General features: G+C 39.5%; 1 protein-coding gene across 2 annotated transcripts in view; it reads left to right on the top strand.

Annotated features, from left to right (window-relative positions):
* Positions 1-10,549: 10,549 nt before the first annotated feature.
* fgf14 (fibroblast growth factor 14) overlaps positions 10,550-21,461 on the top strand; it is a 107,552-nt gene continuing 96,640 nt past the window's right edge. Inside the window, exon 1 of one of the 2 annotated variants that reach the window (XM_005733789.2) lies at positions 10,550-11,409. In XM_005733789.2, coding sequence (XP_005733846.1) covers positions 11,202-11,409 — 208 coding nt within the window. In that variant the 5' untranslated portion in view covers positions 10,550-11,201. The remainder of the gene's footprint in view (positions 11,410-21,461) is intronic. The other variant, XM_013911065.1, reaches the window with a different exon arrangement.

The raw sequence follows: 21,461 nt of genomic DNA on the forward strand, positions 1-21,461 counted from the left end.
CCAGGAACTCCCAGAGGTGGATCTTCCATTGCACTGCTGTGGGAATAGGTGTTGAGAGAAACTGCCTCTTTGGGACTGGGGACGCACAGTAACAGAAGAAAATCATGCAAACATAACTGGTGTTTTGTTTGCATGCACCTCAACATTATTATATGGTTTTAGAATTGTAACGATCTATAATCTACTGAGACAAATGCAAAAATCACAGAGAAAGAAAGAGAAACAATCACTTTCAGTTCCAGAGGTGAAAACACACGAAATGTGCTCAAATATGGCTCAGAAATAATTTTGTCATCATTAAAGCTCAACATCTGCGAGAACTCAGATTATCCAATGCCATTAGATTATCCAATTCCATCACCATCCCTATTTCATTATGTTCTGAGGGCAGCAGAGGAAAAACAGAAACACAGTCTCCCCTGTTAGCCACCTTGTTTCTGCTGACTGAGACAAACATTAGAAGTCAGCTCAAATCTCACACAATTGCCTTATTTTCTCATCTATCCCTGCGACCAGTACCACTGTAAGATCAACAGGAGGAGTGCATTTCCCCAAGGTCAGGATTGAGGTTTTTTTTTAATCTGTGTGATGGAAGTGACTATGGTAACAGGTCCCTTGAGAAGATCCTGTTGAGAGATGGCTGCATCACGCTGGCTCCCAGCCTGCTTGTTAGAACTGCCAAAGAGACACCTGCAAGCAAAGAGTTGTGTTATTAAAACGAACAGTTGACAGATTTAATCAATTTCTCTCATCAAAATCATCCTGACATCCAATTTTCTAGTTAGCAGTCGGTTTACTCTACATTGCCCATACCTTTTAAATCAACAGGCTTCCAAGGCGAACTGACCAGGATACCTTCCTCTGCCTTTAAGAGCTCTTGTCTCCACACCCAGTGATCATCTATCAGACTGGTGTTAAAGAGCCATTACAAACACTGTCTTGACCTTTTTAAAAATAGAAACAGACATTAGAGACACTACAATTTTTTTTTCAGAGCAGATTCTGTTCTGACACTTTGTAGTGTTACAGAATAATGGTACAAAATAAACAATACAGCTGCAAAATATAAAAACACACATTGTCAACAATAAATGCTTGAGCTTGTGCAGTAAGCTGCTTTACCTTGACTTCTGCTTTGTTCAAAATGGTTACAGTTCCCAGTGGTTAAAATTCAACTCTAACAACATGTGAAAACCTCCGTCAGTCGATATGTAGAAAGTTATTTTAAATTCAACGCAATTTTCAGCTAATGGATGGTAGAATAGGTAACAACTCTAAGGCACCGCTCTCAGTCCTGCTGCTCCATTAATGCCGCCGAGCTATGGAGGAATGGATGCTTTGACTGGGAAATAGGGTTTATCTTTCTAAAAGGGGCTCTTTTGATGACAGCTTGGTGCATACATGCTGCACTTCCTTCTCAATGTAGGAAGTTTGCTCCATTTTAATATACAAACCCATTCGGGCCTAAATGCCAGATAGCTCTGTGCTATGAAAGAGTATAAATAATGAAGACTGCAGTCCTTACAAGTTAAAAAAGACCCACAGCGCTATTACATAACAGTGGAATGAGTTATGAGGATAACAAATTAGCCAGAGTAGGCTTGAGTACAGTAACATCCTGGAGTAATCAGCTGAGGTACCCTAACACAAAATCAGATTTACGCTCATATTTGTCCTCTAAATGTAACCTCAGCTTTTTTCGCATCTATAAATGTCCTCTTGTTTCCCTTGGCAACTTCACCTCATCTGAACATCGCAGCTTCTTGGTTACTGCCAAGGTCCCCTCTTGCTTGTATCTTGGTTTAAGACTTGCAAAAATTCCTCATGTAACTTACAGGACAATCCTTCCCCTTTTAACACGAATCGCTCTCTCTTCTGCACCTCATCGAGTGTTTCTAATACACAAACTTTCAAAATCGTATTTAGTGTGATGGTTGTTTCTAAACTCTTGTGATGTCTGCCATCCGCACTGTTTAAATACAAACAGTTGTCAGAAGTTTATCCACACTCACCAGGAGTAGGAGTGTCAGGGTAGCTTGAGACGTTTAATGAGTTCTTTGAACACTTCTTTTTGTTACAGCATATATCTTTAAATACTTCCACGATAACTCTGGTTGGATATTTAACCACTTTTCTTGGCAGCATTGGTAAAACTCATTTAAAATGTTTGGTTTCCTGGCACAGATCCAGTTTTTAAGCAAGTTTTCAATAGAGTTGAGGTCAGGACGTTGGGAACAGAAGCTTAACGTTAGCCTTAATGTTTACCCACGTCAAACACAGTTTTCGTGTGTGTTTGGGTTCATTGTCCAGTTGAAAAAACTGTGTACGAGTCTTAACCGTTGTTGTTGGTTTGAGATAAAGCTGAAGATTTTGGTGGTCTTCCTTCTTCATTATTCCATCCATGTACCACCATCAGACTTGACACTGATAATGATAATGTTCTTAGGTTTGAAAGCGTTACCTTTACTCTTCCAAGGATACCTCTTGTCTTTGCTGCCAAATAGTTTTTTTTGTCTTGTCTGACCATAAAACATTTCTCCAGAAGGCATTTGGGTTGTCTGTGTGTGCAGCTGCAAATTTCAGTTGACCCTGAAACAGGGGTTTCTTTCTTGGTCCGTACACTCTCAGTCCATGACTCTCCAAACTGGCTTCACTGTGGACACTGGTGTTCCAGTAGTTTCCAGTTCACAGCAGGCTTTACTGAATTATTTATACTTACATACAATTGTTTAAATGGATGATTTTGGCTCCAAGAGACCATCCCAACATGTGCAAATACATCATTCTGTCCCTCTATGTTTTTTTTTAAGCTCTTCACTGGGTTCCTTGGGCTTTTCCATTGTTCTAACTATAGGTCAGCCTGATGAGTGCTGTCAAACAAATCCTGGCAAAGAGAAACTACCAGTCGTAGTCAATCATGATCATTAATGTGAAGCTAATAGTCCTCAGCCTTGTCAAGTTAAAAGACACTGCAGAACCTTCAGCACCACTTATTAAAAGATTTAACTGAGTTTATGTCTGTATTTGAGCCTGTATGTATATTTTTGATTCTGTGGAGATTAGATTAGAGAAATCCAAAATAAATTCAAACTGTGCACCCAAATCATGTTTTTTTAAACTACCAAAAAGGTGTGCTGTACAGTCATTCCACCAATCATTCCAAAAGTTTAAAGAAATCATTAAAAGCCCCATTCATGCCCATGATGAGGGTATAAAAACATCTGACCACAACTGTACGCAAAACTCAGATATCCTCCATTTCAAAGGTGAAGATTATTGTGCACCAAATGGAGCAAATTATTTGTGAGATGTGAGAATAATAATAATAATAATAAGGCCTAAATATCCTTAACAGTCAGCTTTTTCAAAGTGTGTTTTTGCTGGCAACTTAAATTAACAAGACAAAAGCAGAACACACAAACTGAAGAAAATCTAGCTAAATGTAAGTTTTGTGTGTGTGTGTGTGTGTGTGTATGTGTTAAACGACTTAACACCGGGCTGACCTATTGATCATTCAAGCATGACAAAGGCACCCTTACTTGACTTTTGTGTCTACATGTAACAGACAACGTAGCAATGAACCAATTTTAAACGGTATTTTGTGTCTAAGAGCCATGTTCTTAAGAAATAGGGAAAAAAACCAGTGAAGACCTAACTCATGACCCGAGAGATGCATCTGGCCCTTCAGCTGACCCATCTACTGTTTTCCTCATGCCTCATCAGAAATGGTCTCAGTGGAAGGTTGGCTGTCAAGAAGCCATTCTCAAGGAAGGGAAACAGAGAAAAAGAAAAGGCATAATTATACCAAATTAACCTCAACACCTCAACATTATCAAAGCAGTGTGGGAGCATCTTGCCAGAGAACAGAACCAAAAGGTAGAAGCATCTAAAAGAAGAGCTTTGAATTTCCTTCAAGAAGCCTGGACAACTATTTCTGAAGATTGTGTAAAGAAATTTCAAGAAAGCTGCCCAAGAGAGTTCAGGGTGCATTGAAAAATAAAGGTAGTCGTACCAAATATTGACTTTCAACCTAGTTAGAGCTTTACAATCTCTGTTTCAGCCTCGTACAATGTATTTCCACATATAGGCTTGCACATTTTTCACTAAATTGCTACACCTTTGCTCATTTCCCTAGCTAAATACAAAGAAATGAGGCGTGGCTCATAACATTAGGGCAGTACTAGATTGAGCGCATTTGGCTCCTGCCAATCAGACCATTACTTACAACCATCATTGTTCATGTATCATTATGCATCTTAATAATGACACACAAAGATAATTGTCCTTAAAATGTTTAAAATGCCCACTTACTTATTGTGTGTACTGTAGACTCTATCTATCTAAACACCTTTTTAATGTTCATAGTCACTAAACATGCCAGATAAAGCATTAAATAAATGAATAAGGAAACAACACAAACCACTGACACTCAAAATAACATGATGATATCACATTTGTTGTTCACCTACTTGTTGCATTTTATTCTGGTACAAACAGTACAAGGTGATGTTTTATTCTTGCAGTTGCACTGACTCCTGAAATGTGTACCGAAGGTTAAAATAAAAATATAGCAGAACAGAACGGATCACTGGTTAAACAGGGGATAAAATAGCTGAAAATATCGATTATCTTGTTGGCTCTGCAGGAACCAATCAATTGCATGATCATGAACAGGGCTGTACATTCGGGGGAAACTCTGGCTTAATGTGCATATCTATGTAGCTGTATTGTCCCAACCATATAGAGTAAAGCAATACAGACAACTACAAGAGGCTAAAAATGGAAAGTGCATTCACGATAAGAGAATGTGTTCATTATGAGAATTCTCAGTGAACAGGAAACTCCCAGAGAGATGGTTATGAAAGGGCGTGATTTGAGTGTGGGCTTTATTTTTGGCCATGCGCTTCATTAAGAAGCGATGCGTGTGCTCGTATCGCTTCTGGGTAAAGTTTCGAAGAGCCTGTGGGGAGTAAGGCTGAAAAAGGGCAGTGCCGGGGTCAAGAGATGCTTGGTATGAGAGTGACCACTGTAGCATTAATAATAGCAGCTCTCATATTGACTGCTCCATTTAACTCCTTCTCATCCTTTGGGTGAATACGCAGTAAAGGCACTTCTTGCTTTGCCCCAAAGCCAAACGGCTTCATTTACATTTCACCCTGCTGTATTTGTAACAGATGTTTCTGAGTGTTAACAATACTGCAAGAGAGCATTGAAACCATGGGTGATCTTTGTGCTTTTTGTGATTTAGTAAAGCAATGAATCCATTAAACACTCGAAATTTGATGAACTCCCCAGCTGATAGGAAGAGTACATAAACCTCTGTGAGACGGAAAATTCAAAACATAATAAGTTAAAGCAGCAAAGAGAAGACTCTTGATGTGTCAGTAATGTGACGACTTGACTGAAGAATTATTCATTACTCTCGGGACATGAACAGGTTAAGCTAGAGTTTTTATGAATCCTTATTACGCTGTAACAGAATTCATTTCTTAGAGTCATTTTATGTCTTCAAAGGGAGACACCAAGATGTCTTTTTTTCATGCATGCTTTTTAAAGACTGTGTTTTTACTGCTCTACAAGAGACTGACACTGAAAAGGGGTGATGGGGAAATTAAAGATGCAGACCATGGATCATCACCATGCATGGGGACAGTTTGTGTAACTGGCTGTCTATATTCACTGCACAAAGGCTATCTTTATACAATGGAGGGTACCTGAATCCTCACTGGGGCCAGTTTCATTACTCTTATCACTAATAAATACTTTGGGTTATAATTTCTTTTTTAAAAGATGAATTCGTTATAATGTGTGCACGATTCGTCTTTTGCCCTATTAGTCACAATGTGGGTGCACCAGAGAGGTTTTAGAGATGACGTCTAAACAAGATGCATGATTTTGCATTTTACACATAAATTCATGAGAAAGAACTGACAGGAAGTCAAATGTACACGTTAATATCAGCTGGTGAGTGGGTCCATATCCTGTGCGCTTAGGTCCATAATTTGATGGAGAAAGACACAGTTTTTGTACTTTTGGACAGATTTTAAAACATTTTCAAAACATGAGTTAAATGCTTTAAATCAAGGGGTTTAACAAATATTTAGCATTAACGGTTTAGGAATTGCAGGCATTTTTATACACAGCTCCTAATTTTTGGAAGCTCAAAATCAGTTGGACAAATTAGGATAATTTTAACTATAAGGATTGTTTTTAATAGTTGGATGAAAATCTTTTCTGCCTGAAGTTTGGCACCCATGGATATCACCAAATGCTGCGTTTCCTTTCTTGAAATTCTCTACTCAACCTTTACTGCAGCCATCTGCAGCTGCTGCGTGCTTGTGGGTCTCTCTGTTTTCTGTTTTGTCTTCAGTGACTGAAAAGTATGCTCTGTTGGACTGAGATCAGGCGACGGACTTGGTAATTGAAAAATATCCCATTTCTTTACCATGAGCTTTTTACCATTAGCTTTTGCAGCATGCTTTGGGTTGTTATCCATTTACACTCTGAAGCGCTGTCTTATCAGTTTTGCAGCATTTGGCTGAATCTGTGAAGAGTTTAACCCCGCACTTCACAATTCATCCTATAGCAGCAGTCACATCATCAATAAACACTAGTACTGGTAGCTCTGCAACAGACTGGCAACCTGTACAGGGTGTACCCTGCCTTTCATACTATGGCATCTGGATTAGGCTTCTGCCCCACAGTGACCCTGAATTGGATAAACAGAAGGAAATGGGTGGATGCAAGTTAATCTTGGTTTCTTGTATCCAGTTTCAGAACTGTGTCTGCTTCATTTGTCATAAAATACCAAACAAACAGGCCTCACATGGCCCTCGAACTGCACTTTAGTTAACTGTCCAATTAATTGTAAAACCTTGGATTCAAGTTGAAAGTCTTCACATTTATCGTGTCTTGATTGTTTGATTTGAAATTCACTGTGGTGTACTAAGGAAAAACTACAAATAATTGTGTCTATGTTCAACAAATTATAGATTTAACTGTGTCTTTCTCCCCCCACTCTCTTGATTTCTCCCCAGCTCTCAGGGGCTGGTGTGATTGGGGTTTCCAGTAGGTGTGGCCAGGGGCTGCAGCAGCTGGGTCATCACACCTGTGTATCACTGCCTAATCGACCTGCTTTTGCTCAGCTTGTTTTTGTGGAAATGCTGGGGTTCTGACAGTCTAAATGTTTTCAATATTTGCTTTCTTTGTGTGTGACACTTACCTCCTCTCGCAGGAATCCTCTGGTTTGCTGCCCTCCACTTTTCTGTTTTGCTGGAACTTCATCTTGTGGTCTTAGTTCACGTTGGATTTAGAGCTCTGTAACGTGCCCTTCCAGCGTGACTGACTGAAACAAGCTAGACACTGTAAGCTCTCAGTTAACTTACCAGCCTGTCCACTCCTCCACATCCAGACTGCAGTTGTACTGACTTTGTTGGTCAACTCCGAATTTGTGAATAAAGTCTTTGAACTGTCCTGTGAGTCTGAGTCTGCCTTAGGCTCTTTATGTCATTCTGTAATCGGGACACATTTATTTATTCTGTGTAGTAGTTGTAAACCTGAAGTTGCCCAACACAGTGCGCTTTTGCTGTTTGAAACTAGTGAAGCACAAAAAATGATTCTGGGCCTTTCAGCTGCCTTGTGCGTAGCTGCTGCAGCAGGGTACTCACTGGGCATATAGTTGGGTGCGAATTGCAGAGCAGAAGCTTGCCACAATTTGTTTACAATGAGAGTGTGTGTTTATGTGTAAATTTGTGCGTTTGTTTGAGTGAAGTCTTTGGATATGACTTGGTTCACAGCAGCTGTTCATTTTCTAGTGAACACTTCCTCCAAGCTGTGCCAAACACTGCTCACTCTCCATCTCTGATTGGTAGACATCTTGGCTGGAGGCATGCCGGGAAAGGGGGTGGTTTTAACACTGCTGCTAAAATGGAGACGCAAGTGGTCCCAGTCTGGCATTCCCTGAAAACTCTGACAATAACTTGGGTGAAAGCACAATTTTCTAAATTGGAGTACAGAGGGAGATTATGTAAGAGTGTAATTTACTAGTGTATTATCTTTAACTTGTTAATTTCATTTAAGGGGAATTCTCTGCTCCCCCCCAAATAAAATGATGGGAATATCTTGTTTTGCTGAGTGAGCAGAAAGTACACTAGAGCACTGACAAGTAAGCATTTATCATTCACAGTTAGCGAAGTACTCAGATTATCACTTCAGTTCTTTCATTCATTTCCAATCAAATCCAAAAGATATGTGTTTGTAACAAATTTCTGGCTCATTCATTTTAGAGTATACTCAATGCTCTTATTCCTTTCACCCAAGTATAGCATATGCTGGTGCAGATTGTTATTAAATAAATAGATTTTTTTGTACAAAGAGTTAAATTAACCTCCGTTATAAATTATCTCTCAAAGTGATATTTTAGTTTGTATGATATAATATCATATGAATCCATCCCCATAAACCAGTCTCCAAATCCTAACACTCATTCATGTGATATTCACACTCCCCCATGTGTGAGCCTTTTAAAAGTGTACAGTGAAATCACGGACCATGAGTAAAACTGGAACCACTCCATTTATCTCTGTGCATCTTAAATCAAGTTATTTTTTCCCATCAGGAGAAAACAGGCTGTTAAAAACTCACAAGGGAGCCACTTCCTGCCGGGCCACAGCCTGAGCAATCAAAAAGAAGTATTCTAATGATCCCTGACAAAATTGTCAGATGATATCCTCCAGGGTGCGATGATACTTTACATTACAGTAGACGGATCGATAGCAAAGATGACATGAGAGGCCTCTGCAGAGAGAGGAAGCTGGAAAGACTGCAGTGCTCTGACTCTCACTTGCGCTGTTTCCACAGCGAGCTCACTTGGCCTCACAGAACACGTGAGAATATGTTTTGTTAGCATAAATTCCCTAAATTAATACATGTGCCACTTATCTGAGGCGGTGGACTGGATCTACACGCAAGGACACCTGATAAGTGTGTCTCTACAGTAAATGTGTGTCAGCTGTAGTTGAAAAATTGAAAGTCCCCTAAATATGAAATTCTCACAGTTAAGTTTTAAACAAGGATTTAGCAGATTCGCAATGTCAAGAACGTCACTCAGGAAACATTTTGTTTCGAAGTGGCCCACATCCCCGAGGAACCAGTTATCACAGACAACTGATAAGACCCGGGTGCCACAAAACTAGGCCATTAAAGTGGATTAATGCTGTAATTTAGAGGTGAACACACAACTTGGATAACATAAAAGGGCACAATTTTAAAATACAAAGGTATTTACTTTGAAAATGGAGGGATCAGTGAAGTGATTTAATGTGAAACATACCCCATATAAGCAAGAACTCACTATTCACCCCAGATTTATAAAATGAAAAACAAAAAATAGATCAAATACATGGAATAAGTGGTTCAGGTTTGATCTCAAATGAGTCACATACTCCTGCTGGTTCAATCACACCGGTGCCTCCCTCCCCCATTTTCTTGTACTATAGTGACTCTGGTCTGTGTAACACCTGGGAATGGAGTCAGTGCTGTACTGAGCGACTAATGGCTCCTCTTCCAAACACTAACTTCTGCCATTTGTGCTGAGAGAGAATAATGCTGACAGACTGAAGAGTTATTAAGCGATCTGAAGTGTGGAAAACACATTTAACAAAAGACGATCAAACAACAAATGAACCGGTGGTTCCAAATCAAATTTAAAATATCTTGAGGCTGGGCTGAAATGATAAACTCGCAAGTGTCCGTGCACATACATGTCCTCTATCTCCAGAACCCCAGCTTGGTAAGGGCAAGGATAATGAACAATATCTCCTTCGCCTTTTTGTCTGTGATGGAAAATCTATAAATCCTTAGAGATCAGCCATGAGGCAGTGGTAACAGTCGCTCCAAGCAACACTAACTGGGCCTCTGTCCTCAGGGATGAAGCAACAAAACAGAGCAAGTAAATGTGATTAAAAAAATAAATAAAATCCCTTCATATACAATTTTGCCTTGACATTTCTGTCACTTCTTTTGGTATCTTTTGCAATCGTGGCTCGACTTCTGTTGCACGTCTTTCCCCTCCTCCTCAGTTCAGTGTCTTAATCGGGGATCTGTTGCTTCACTGAGCTTCAAATGCTTAGATGACGTGAAACAGGTGCACACGAGTATCTACCGACCAATCCAAATGAGTACTGAACACCTGCGACTTTAGAGCTATTAAGCACAATTTCTCATTTAACACCCCATATAGGTGCACAGAGCTGCAGCAGCTTGCAGAAGTGAAGGCAAAGAAATGATTTGTTTGGAAGAAACCGCACAGAGGTAACGGACAGAAATGCTTTTCACCAGACTTTTTCACCTGCGACACACACACACACACACATGCACTCATGTAATAAATAAATAGAATATCCTGCAACAGCCTGGGACAACAGTCTCTGCCGGATCAAAATTTTTTTCCAAGCATCACCGATATGACGGCGCACAAACCACGTGTTTACGTAATGGAAAGCCAATCTTTCACTTTAACCCCTCCTACTCGTCTATTTCTAACAAGAGGGTCCGACGCCAAAGAAAAATGATGCAAATGTTCTTATACAGGCGCATCGTACTTTTGGAGATGCCAGTGGCGTTGTGCTGAAACGGCTTGAGGAGAACACCCCGAAAAGGGAGCAAACGCACACTCCAGGAATCACGGACACACACACACACACCAAGAACCCTGGCTTTAATAGAAACGTTGCAGCGTGGGGGCTCAAAGAAATGAAAACTGGGGTTGATGCTGTCTGACCTCGCCAGGCAAGCAGGTTTGCAGGGGAAACGAACTGGACTTGATCCGGCAATGTGGTGTCTTGTTGGGGCTATCATTGCAGCAGTCTGTCCATAGGATGCATCCTCCCTTGGCTTTTGATGCTGTGCAGATCCACCCTCCTCTCCTCAGAGTGATGAACTAATAGGCAATGATTTTCTCCTCGGAAATCCACCGTGGTTTACTGTTTGCACGTTAGTTGTGTGTTTGTTTACTGGCGACCCGTCTCCTCCCGGTGCGACACATGCAATTTCCAGAGTATATTTTCTATTGTCGACTAGTTGAGGAGGCATTCTTTACACGCCAGAAGAAGAAAACACACCATTAGCACGAAGTGTGACAGACAGTGAATATTTTGTCACGTGAATGAAAGCGCACAGGACTTGGATATACCTATTTTTTTATGATACAATTGGTAGCCTTGCTCGGGAGAACTGATCCAATTGTGTTATTATGCAACCGCAAGGATCTCATCTATATCTGGGTGTTTAAGACACGGGATTGCTTTTCGCCCAAATCAATGTGGTTTCTTTGGAACATTTTCAGCAAAGGAACGCATATGCTGCAGTGTCTTTGTGGCAAGAGTCTTAAGAAAAACAAGAATCCAAGTGGTAAGCTCATCACCATTTATGCCTACTCCTCCGTTTCTCAGCGAACCGGCTTTATGCGTGCTTGTGTGCAGAGAGTTGAGTGTCTGCGTAATTCTGTTAATTTGGTCGTAACGATGATAGATCTGCAATCACATTTATGCAGCGAGTGGATCATGCAGAGGCTCCTGAAGGAGAGGAGGGGGGGGGGACAACTTATTCTGTGCTGCTACTACATCGGCGAGCTCAGGTCTTTTTTTTAGGAGGGGGGCACAGCACAGACACACAAAGCCCCCCCGCTGCATCACCACGGCACCATGATCTTCTAACTTTTTAAATAACGCTTGCTCCCACCCCCCCACCTCTCTCTCTCTCACTCTCAGACACACACAGGGGCTCGATGGTATTTCAGAGGATCACATCCACGCACAGTTATTTATTTATTATTTCTTTTTCTTTCTTTCTTTTTTTCTGGACAACGTGATTCCCCCCTAACCAGATTATTCCATCCTCGGGTTGACTGCAGCAGTGCCCCCCCCCACTCCTCTGCATCACCACTTCTCTATTAAATGAGCTATACTCGCTGTGTTTTCAGCGAAACAGCCGGAGGAGACAGACTATTCTTTCATGTCTGTCACTCTACTGATGCAGACCAATACTCATCATGCGGGCCCTGCGAAAGCGTGATTTTTACACGAGCACCTGAGTTGCTCTTATGTTGACGAAGCCAGGCAGCTGAGATGCCAGCAGGGCATGTAGAAAGGGACTGGGATCCGCTGCACCGAAGCAAATCCTGCACTTGAGCAGTCGACATCGTTTCGATTTAGATTGTGCACTTTTTTCTGGTACAAAAAAAATAAACAAATAAAAAATCAGTACATAAGCCCTGAATTTAGGATCACAGTAACATCATATATATTTTTATATATCCTGCCAAAACAAATATAACAACGCAGAGGGCCAGTGTACCAGGAATGCTTATTTCAACAGGCTGTTTTAAAGCCCCAGGTAGACAGCATGTAGTGCGGGCTACTTGTTACCTCATGAAGCGGGTAGATGGGCTGAGAGCAGCACAGTTTTTCGACACTGCAACTGCAGTATAGTAGATCATCACCATACTTTAGTGGGACAATCGCGCTTTGCAGACACTGCAGGAGTGATAACAAGACACTGTCTACTATCAATTACCAAGAAGAAGAAGTTATATTTTACAGCATTATGTCTCCACAAACCTAGCCAAGGTTTGTGTTGGTATAGCTCAAGATAGGGTGAAAACACAGTTAGCCTCAGTTTGTGCCTTCAGTTTGGCAATACGCATTTTTCTCATAGGCCCAGCTACAACAGCTAATTTGGAGGCATTACAAGATTTGCCAAAATATGTCAAAAAATGTAATAATAATAAACATCTTTGGAACTATTTTCTCATGCTACAAACTCCAAGCAGGAAAGTAGGATAAATTCTTGCTGTATTTATGTTGTTCTGAAATATAAATATTTGTTAATGCATGTACGCCATCCATTTATTTTATGTTATACTGCATTATAATTGTTCTTACTCGCATTTTTCCTGGCAAGCAGGAAGATTATGTCATCACCGGCCATAGGCATATTCTGGGTATTCCCCCCCCCCCAAACAAGGCAGAGTGTGACACTCTAAGTGGCTTTTACTTTGAAAAGATTTCTCTAAGCAATACTCATCTTCCATATTTCAGTATAAACAGTTGTTCTTGCATTAGAGGGAAGCTGTACAATATAAAGCCCTTTATAGTCAGTTAAAAATTTCTGGTGCTGATTAGACTCTAACTTATCTCTTCAGAGGTGCAGCATTTTCTACTAGTAGTTGGTGCTACATTTTAAATATGACAAATCAAAAGAACAAATTCTGCACCTCACTCATTTGTAAACACTGGTTCAGTTCTGCCCCTGGTTCCCATCTTCTCTTTTAGTTTAAGGAAATGAGCTGTAATTTGGAAAGACTTTTAAAAAAATGTGTTTTTTCGTAGTTAATGGAGTAGACATTTATTTTTTGTCCTCTAAGTGCTGTTATACAACCTCTGCATTTGAGTTTTGCTACTATCTACTTTTGATTAAATTAGAAAAAATAAGCTGTAACAAAGAGGTAAGACTTTAAAAAAAAGAACAACCAATAAACAGCAAATATGTACAACAATGTCTCAGTAGAATTGTATGTATATAACTCTTACTAGCATAAAGGCTATACATTTTTTTAATGTTCCTATTCCTTGCTGATCATATTAAAAGCATAATATTGCATTACAGTGGGCTCTGGAGTGATAACTGACTTTGGTCAGTAGAAAAGCCACTGCGAGACAGTAAGTTGTGTTTAACGCAATTCATCCAGTCAATCAAAGCTAAGACTTTCCCCTGACCACAAAATGGTCAGGACATGTGCTACAGCAAGTGATAGGACCAGTAGTTTACTGGGAAATGAAGTATCCGCACTGCCAGGCAAATCACACAACTGACTTGTTTCAACTCCAGAGGGTGTTTTAGAAATTCTCACACAAGTTGTTTAAGTGCCATTGTGATAGTGGGACAGCGAGTCCTCTGCGTGGCCCTGTGTCAGCAAAGTGTTTCCTAAACTGTTCGCCAGGCCTGAGCTGCAAAGGCCTAGACTTAGTGCTACAGCTCTTTGGTTGTACTTTTAGTAACACAGCAGAATTGAGAGAACCAAGAAAGACCAAACCAAACAGACTGTATCACTATAGCTGCATTTTTGTTACCGTATAAACACCAGTCTTATAATTCACGGATTGTATTCTGTTTCTCTTTGCACACACACACACACACACACACACACACACACACACACACACACACACACACACACACACACACAGGCTTAGTGACTGTACAGGACCAATTCATCTGGAGAGGTTTAAAGCAGAGTATGGATGGCACTTGATTTTATTCTAGCGTGGGTTAATAGTTCCCTATTAAAGGCAACATTTATTTTCTGTCACTGGGTGTGTGATAGCACAAAGTTACATGTGTGGAGAACTTGTCTTTAGGCCCTTGTAATTATGTACTAACTGGTTGTGAGCCCATTCACATAGGGTCTTCCCTTTTAAAAAATCTTTGAGTTCTGTGTGCATCCTCATTTTCCTTCACATCATCAAATTAAATTGCCTCTAAGCCTATAGGTCAGTGGCTTTGTATTCATTGGTCAGCTGTACTGATGTGCATGGATACATATGGAGTATTTCTTGAAGTAGACCAGTCATCTTTTAGTGTTGAAAGAAGATGAGAGGAATCCAGTGCCTGGTTCTCTAAAGCATCTCCTCTCTTCACAGTGGTCCAGATCAGGTTATGATAAAACATAGTGCAGTTCTGCATTCTGATGCAAGTGAAGGGTTGGGTTAAAGCTCCATAACACAACAGGATGAGTCACTTCCTTGTTGGATATGGCAGTTTGCCATCATGTAAAGCTACGCGTCCACTTTTAGCCTTTTTGCAAAACTGCCTTCGGGTAAAGTCACCAAGATTTTATACTCAGTGACCTGTTAACGTTCTTCCAGTTGTGCCTCTGTTTTCCAGCAAGATTGTTGTTTCATGTGGTGGCTTGTCCTTAGGGTTGGTGGTCTGGTACAACTGCTACTCTGGATCTACTCTCAATGTTCACTCTTGTGTAACAGTACGGGTACATGTCTTTGAGTGAGTGTACTTCATTAAGTAAATTAAAAGTGATGAAGCAGCTTAGTGGAAAGGACGTAGATATAGGACGTTTAACCCTGAGGCTTAAGTGGCAGTGACGGCTCTATAAATGCCCACACAGATGTCATTATAAAAGTTTGAGTGTCACTGAATGATGCACACAATAAACCGTTTAATGAGGGTATTTGTAGTGTAGAGGGAAAAGTTATGTCATATGAACTGCGACAATCAATAACGGCAGATATGCGAGTGGCGCTCTTTGACATATCTTGGGCTGAAATTATTGAAATGTAGACGGTAAATAGGCGGGTTGTTGAAAGAGCAGAATTGCTCTGGGTGTGTGAAGTCAGTGGGTGGCTTCTTCAAAGTGGCACAGTGGCTCACTGACAGCAGAGTGACACTACAGGTGAGGTCACATGACACCCAGGCCTCCAGGTGATGTTGGCTCATAGCATGTGAAGTGAAACTTTTCTCTGTTATCTGTGACATAGTCAGAAAGCTGGACCTAAGACTCATTTAATTTAAAATTGAATTACTATAACAAAATAATTTCTCCTGGTTCTTTTCTATGATCTAAGATTATATTTATGAGCCAACCACGCTGACTATTAGAAGACTACAACCTTGTAGAGGTGCTTCGAACTGAGAAACGTTCATGAACTGAGGGAATGTGAGATATTTTAATGTAGAGGCTTATAAACCACTGTGAATTTCAATTTACTGCGTCTCACATTACCTAAAATAATAAAAACCAAATAAGTGTCACTGTAATTAAACAAAAGGCAATTCTTTGGATGCTAGGAGCAATTTATTTGAAAATAAAAATAGCTTCTTTATTCACAAAAAGTGGCTACGCACGTTTGATTTTTACAGATTTTACACCAGATGCCCTTCCTGACAAAACTCCAAAAGGATTGTTTCTCCTTGAGTATGGAAGCAGGGATCTTCTGCCTGTTAGGAAAATGTGTAAACCACTACACTATGGAGCCACTAGCAATATGTAAAGCAGGACTTTGCAAATTCTACATTTATGTGCCAATAAATTCTACCTGACAGCATCGTGAGTAGGCCTTTAATACCTTTTAAGATCAAGCGCTACCTCTGTATCAGCATCTTGAATGATAAAGTGGATTTCCTGTGAATGTATTGTCTGTCATGTTACAGTAAGTTTATGAGTCTGTCTGTGAAACCCATACAAATGCAACTATACACTGTTGTTGTTACTGTCCTGCTGTTCGTTTGGTGTCAGTTTCTGGTGTTGGTGTCTCTTTTGCATGCAGTTCTTATCTCAGAGCAATTTATCGAAAAAAATGTACTGTTTCCCCCCAAAAATCACATTTTTTTTGAGAATTTAAAAAGAAGGTCGATAATTATTTGTACAGTTAAAAGATACTTGTTCCATTTGTCTTACGTACTTGCGCTAGTTTAATTTGTGGTAACTAGGAAAATGCAGTGTAATTAAAGGGGACGGGCAAGATTCAAAGACAGACTCCTACAATTAGAGTAACAGCAGGGCTGGCTAAAAATAACTTCCTCCAACTACCGTTCCACGTTGCTAGGTTTCAGACAGAAACATTTCAGTAAGTTTGTAAATGGCTAAACTGCAGTAGTTACACACACACACCCTGAAAGATCACAGCAAAGCTGTAAAAAAACAGGATTTACAGTTAAATATGTATCGCTTTTCGAGTAACCTTCACACTTTTAAACTGACAGCATTTACTAAATCTTTTAAACTGTGAGTCACATTGATGAAACCTTTGTTTCTAAAAATATCTCAAGAGCATACATGTCCTTAGAATGGAAGTGAATATGCACAGAAGGGATAAACGTGTTTTGTTTTTATTTGATAAAACCATTTGGATTCTTGGAGATTCTTGGTCAAGGACTGTTTTTCTTCTCATGACAGAACTCTGTGATTATTGTCATGCTCTGTTGTCATTTAGAAAGAGACGTGAAATTAGGTGTTGCTGCAGTTAATATGTCAAAGATCAACAAGACAGATTTTTTTCACTTTCATCTGCTTGGGCAATGGCACGATCAGTTTCCCCTGTGAATTAATTTGGGCTCCGTCTCTCTTGGTTTTCAAGAATGTGACCTGAAGAGGTGATAAGAATCAAGTTCCTGGCTACTATTCTACCTCCCTCTGCGTGCAATCAAGTTTACAGAGAAATCTCATGAGTGGGCAAATATATAAATCTAAATATGGTGTTTCTATACAGACAAAGACAGAAGCACAACAAGAAGAGAAGTGTTAGCTTCATGTTAATGTCTGTAAGGAAAAAAAATAAAATGAATGAAATAAAATATATCATGTTTACCATTTACATCTAGTTAATAGTGTATTAGTGTGAATTTGTATTAAATTCTATTCTATTCTATTTATATAGCTCCGATTCACAACAACAGTTGACTCAAAGCACTTTATTTTTTTAGAGAAAACCTCAACAATCAGACAACCCCCTATAAGCAAGCATTTGGCAACAGTGGTAAGGAAAAACTCCTTTTGAGAGGAAGAAACCTCCAACAGAACCAAGCTCAGGGAGGGATCTGCTAAACAACTTTATTCAGCGCTCAACTTAAAGCATATACTGTTTTTAAGGATGGATCAAATATCAAATATCCTGTGAAAGTATTGCTTATAGGAATACACTCATAGATACACTATGGAAAAAAACGACTGAGGCACAATTCTTAATCTTTCAAATCATGTGTTTTCAGTTTCATTGTTACAGGTGTATAAAAGCAAGAACCTAGCCATCCAGACTGGCTTTACAAATATTTGTAAAGAGAATGGGTCATTCTACAGAGTTCATTGAATTCAAATGCGGTGCAACCCTGGCGATTTGTCACTTTCCTCCTATAGTCCACCATCCACTGTAAGTTGTGTTATTGCAAAGTGGCAGTGTATAGGGTGTGCCACTGCAAGGACAACATGGAAAAGCCAAGAATAATATGGTATAAAAAGAAGTTAATTAAATGTAATTTATGTTGGGAAAATAAATGAGTATTTGCTGATGCCGTCCTGCTTATTTTTCCAATATCACAGGTTTCCTTTTGTTGTATTGTAAATTGAAAAAAAATCTTCTAAGGGGCATGCTATAAAAATGCAGCATTTTCCTAGCATTATATTACAAAAAATACCTCCTCACCACTAAACAGCAAACAAAGAAATCTAGTCGTTAGCAACTAGCTAACTAGCTAGCAAACTACCAGCTAGAAAGATGGATATTTCCTCGAGGAATTAGTGGAGATCAACCCAGAGATACAAATATATGAGCAAAGTGAGGATAGCAGTAGCATTTTAGATCTTGTGTTTGACCTTACCTGCCTGATCTTTAAATTTAAGTTGACAAAAATGATCCATTGTCTGTCAGCTAATCAGCTAATGTCTGTTAAATATCTCACACTCATTTTTAGATTAGATAATATCACAATGAAATTATTACTCCTTTTTTTTAATATAGGCAAAGCATGAGATGGTTTTGTGTCTAGCTAATAGTATTAGGCTTTGCTTGCTGTACCTTGCATTTTAAGCCATTAGAGGTAATATTGCCCTTTTTGAATAAATCTGCTTTAAAAGGTTATATCTGTCTTTTGTAAACGGTCTAGTGCTTCTTTCATTTTCAAATAAACATCCCAAGAGCCAAGAGAGTCAACTGTATAAAGCACAATGAATATTTAAATGCCAAATAAATATCCTCAGGATGGGTTGCAGGTAAAATGCGAGCGAGAAGTGACGATTAGTTGATTGCTTTGTAATCTGAGTCATAGATACAGTTAGCTACCTGTGGTGTGAAATGTTGCTGTGAGGAATATGTGGCTAAATGTGAATTACAGTTTGATTACCATGGATGATGTCAGTTAAGCAAAATTAGACAGCTTTGTGATGAAGTGTTCTGCATTTTTTTATTAGGCTGTCAACATGCAATATAAATAAGCATAACCAACACAATGACAACAAGAAAAGACGACTGGAAACAAATGCTCACAATCATTTCCCAATTCCTTTTCCCACACTTTCTGACAGAAACTACACTGTCACTCTTTTGAGGTATTTATGATACAGAGTGGTGAAATTGTCAGTTGTGCATGTGTACTGACGTGGACTTGTCAGATTTGAAGAAATAACTTTAGAGAGTGTAAGAAATTGTTACTCAGTTGTCAGTTTTATGAACTTCTTTATTTTCAATCAGTTCATTTTTGAGTCCCTTGAAGTCATTGAAATTTCTGTTTAGGTTATCAGTAATAACATAGGCCGGCAATCCGATTGTTAAGTGATGACGTGACGAATCCTACTTCCGGGCCTAAAGTAGTCTGCGTTTAATATGGCTTTTGTGTTATTAACATGTTTAATGTTATGTATTTTCTTCTATTTAATCTCAAAAAGCTCCTAAAACAGTCAGTGATCACTGTTGATCTCCCTCCGCTTTTATTACCGCTAATCATTTATTTAAGCTCAGTTTTTAAAACCTTAGGATGTAACTACAGCCCAGCCCATGCAGCAGTATATGAATGACTAACCTCGTATTGTGGATGGATTATCTCAGTTGTTCTCCTGGCTGAAATTTGGTCCTTTTACAGCATCCTGCCATGCGATTATATTTGTTCCTGACCACCGAGAACACTCACGTTAACTTTTATCGAGTGGAAAAAAAGTTAGCTTGTTTATATTATGCTAACATAGCTGTGTCGCTAGCGGTCACGTAGCACATCATTATATACCAGCTAGCCCAACTTCAGTAACCCTACAAACCTCACTGCTGTTTAGTTTCCTGTCTTCATTTATGCTGGAAGTGATAGCAGAGCTGTACGTTTTAATTTGTTTCCAAAACCCCGCAGTCAGGACATGCTATATTGTATTTAGATAGAAGCTAGCGAGCTAACTCCCTGCTAACTTCTAACTCCGTTAAATGTCATAAATTCCGTTTTCTTGGATGCCTGGATGTTAAACTCAATTGTTACACCTGGTAGAGCAGAACGCTGATCATTTTATTAAAGATGAAAGACTTTAGACAGTTTTTCAACTCTCAGTAATGCCATAGTGATCGTTTGATATATGGACTTGCAGTGGAGTTTAGGTCCAGACACGGCTAGTGACGTCAGACTGAACAACCGGATAGTATCAATCACAAGAGACCCATTAAATGAAATTAGAGTATAATTACTTTATGATGAGTCATGACAGTACCATATATGGATTACAAATGGCACTTTCCAAACAAAAAAAGACACTGTGCTCACTTTGTTAGATGATATTGCCTGCAAAGGTTGCATGACTTCATCTATTATTTTAAAACCTCAAACCGAGCATCTTGGTATTGCCGTCTTATTGTTGTTGCTTGGCAAGCTGCATCTGTAAATTTATTGATATACTAAACTGGGTGAAAACTTTGATTAATGAAAAATGACTGAAAACAAAATGTTTTCACTGGGGAAACTGAACAGGTCTAGAGACCAGTTAGTGACCACCTGGAAACCATTGTTAATGAACAACAAATGCATGTTCCCTGATCAGTTGCGAGTGGCTGGTTCAGGTCTCTGCCAGTTGCTATGAAATCAGTTGCTAAAGACCAATTCAATCAGGCCTATGAACTGGTCTGTGACACATGGCGACTGCTGGTTGCTATGGAATATATGTGTAAATTCCACAACCAGTTGCAAGTGGTTGCTGGAGGTTTCTGACAGTTGCTGCAATGAAATCGACAGATTCTGACCTGTCTACAAATACTAGCAAACTACTCTCTGAGGGGTAGTGAGAGTGAGTGAAAAGTGTGAAGCAATGCCCCTTTTGAGATGTTTAGGTTACAGTGATGAGGCAGACAGTGATCTCCACCAACAACATTCTCCAACTTCCAGCAACCACTTGCTAACTTGATGGGAAATACATATTTTTTCTTTGCAACTGCTGGTTCTTACTAACAGGTCTTTAGACCAGTGTGCCTGAGGCCTTAGATACTGCTGAAGCCAGAATAAGACAAAGCGGTACCCATGAGTTCCTCAGAGTGACCGAGCCCCCACTATTGCATGACATCAACCCACAATTTCAAAACATGAGTTAAAAAAAATACCTCACAAAAGGAAAAATTGGAGTAAAAGAATTTTCTTTTGCATCAGGATGGTAGCATCTGATTTTGAGTTTCCTAACACAAGAGCCTTTTTAATTGAAGTCAATTTAAAAATTACAGGAAGTCTGCTTTGAGTAACATTTTTGAGCTAATTAAGCTAATGTAAGCTTCACGTTGATTGAAAACCCTGTCTCCTGCTGATTTATGAATGTCTGCTCTAGTGAGCTTGATAAAACCTGAATACTGTAAGAAACCTTGAGTGTTCACTTGGCAGTTACAGATATCCTCCTAATACACTAAAAGCTGCATATTTATGGGAAAAATGTCAAAGTC

The sequence above is a fragment of the Pundamilia nyererei genome, unplaced genomic scaffold (assembly GCF_000239375.1).
Source record: "Pundamilia nyererei isolate P.nyererei 1_Seehausen unplaced genomic scaffold, PunNye1.0 scaffold00055, whole genome shotgun sequence".
Classification (NCBI taxonomy): Eukaryota; Metazoa; Chordata; class Actinopteri; order Cichliformes; family Cichlidae; genus Pundamilia; species Pundamilia nyererei.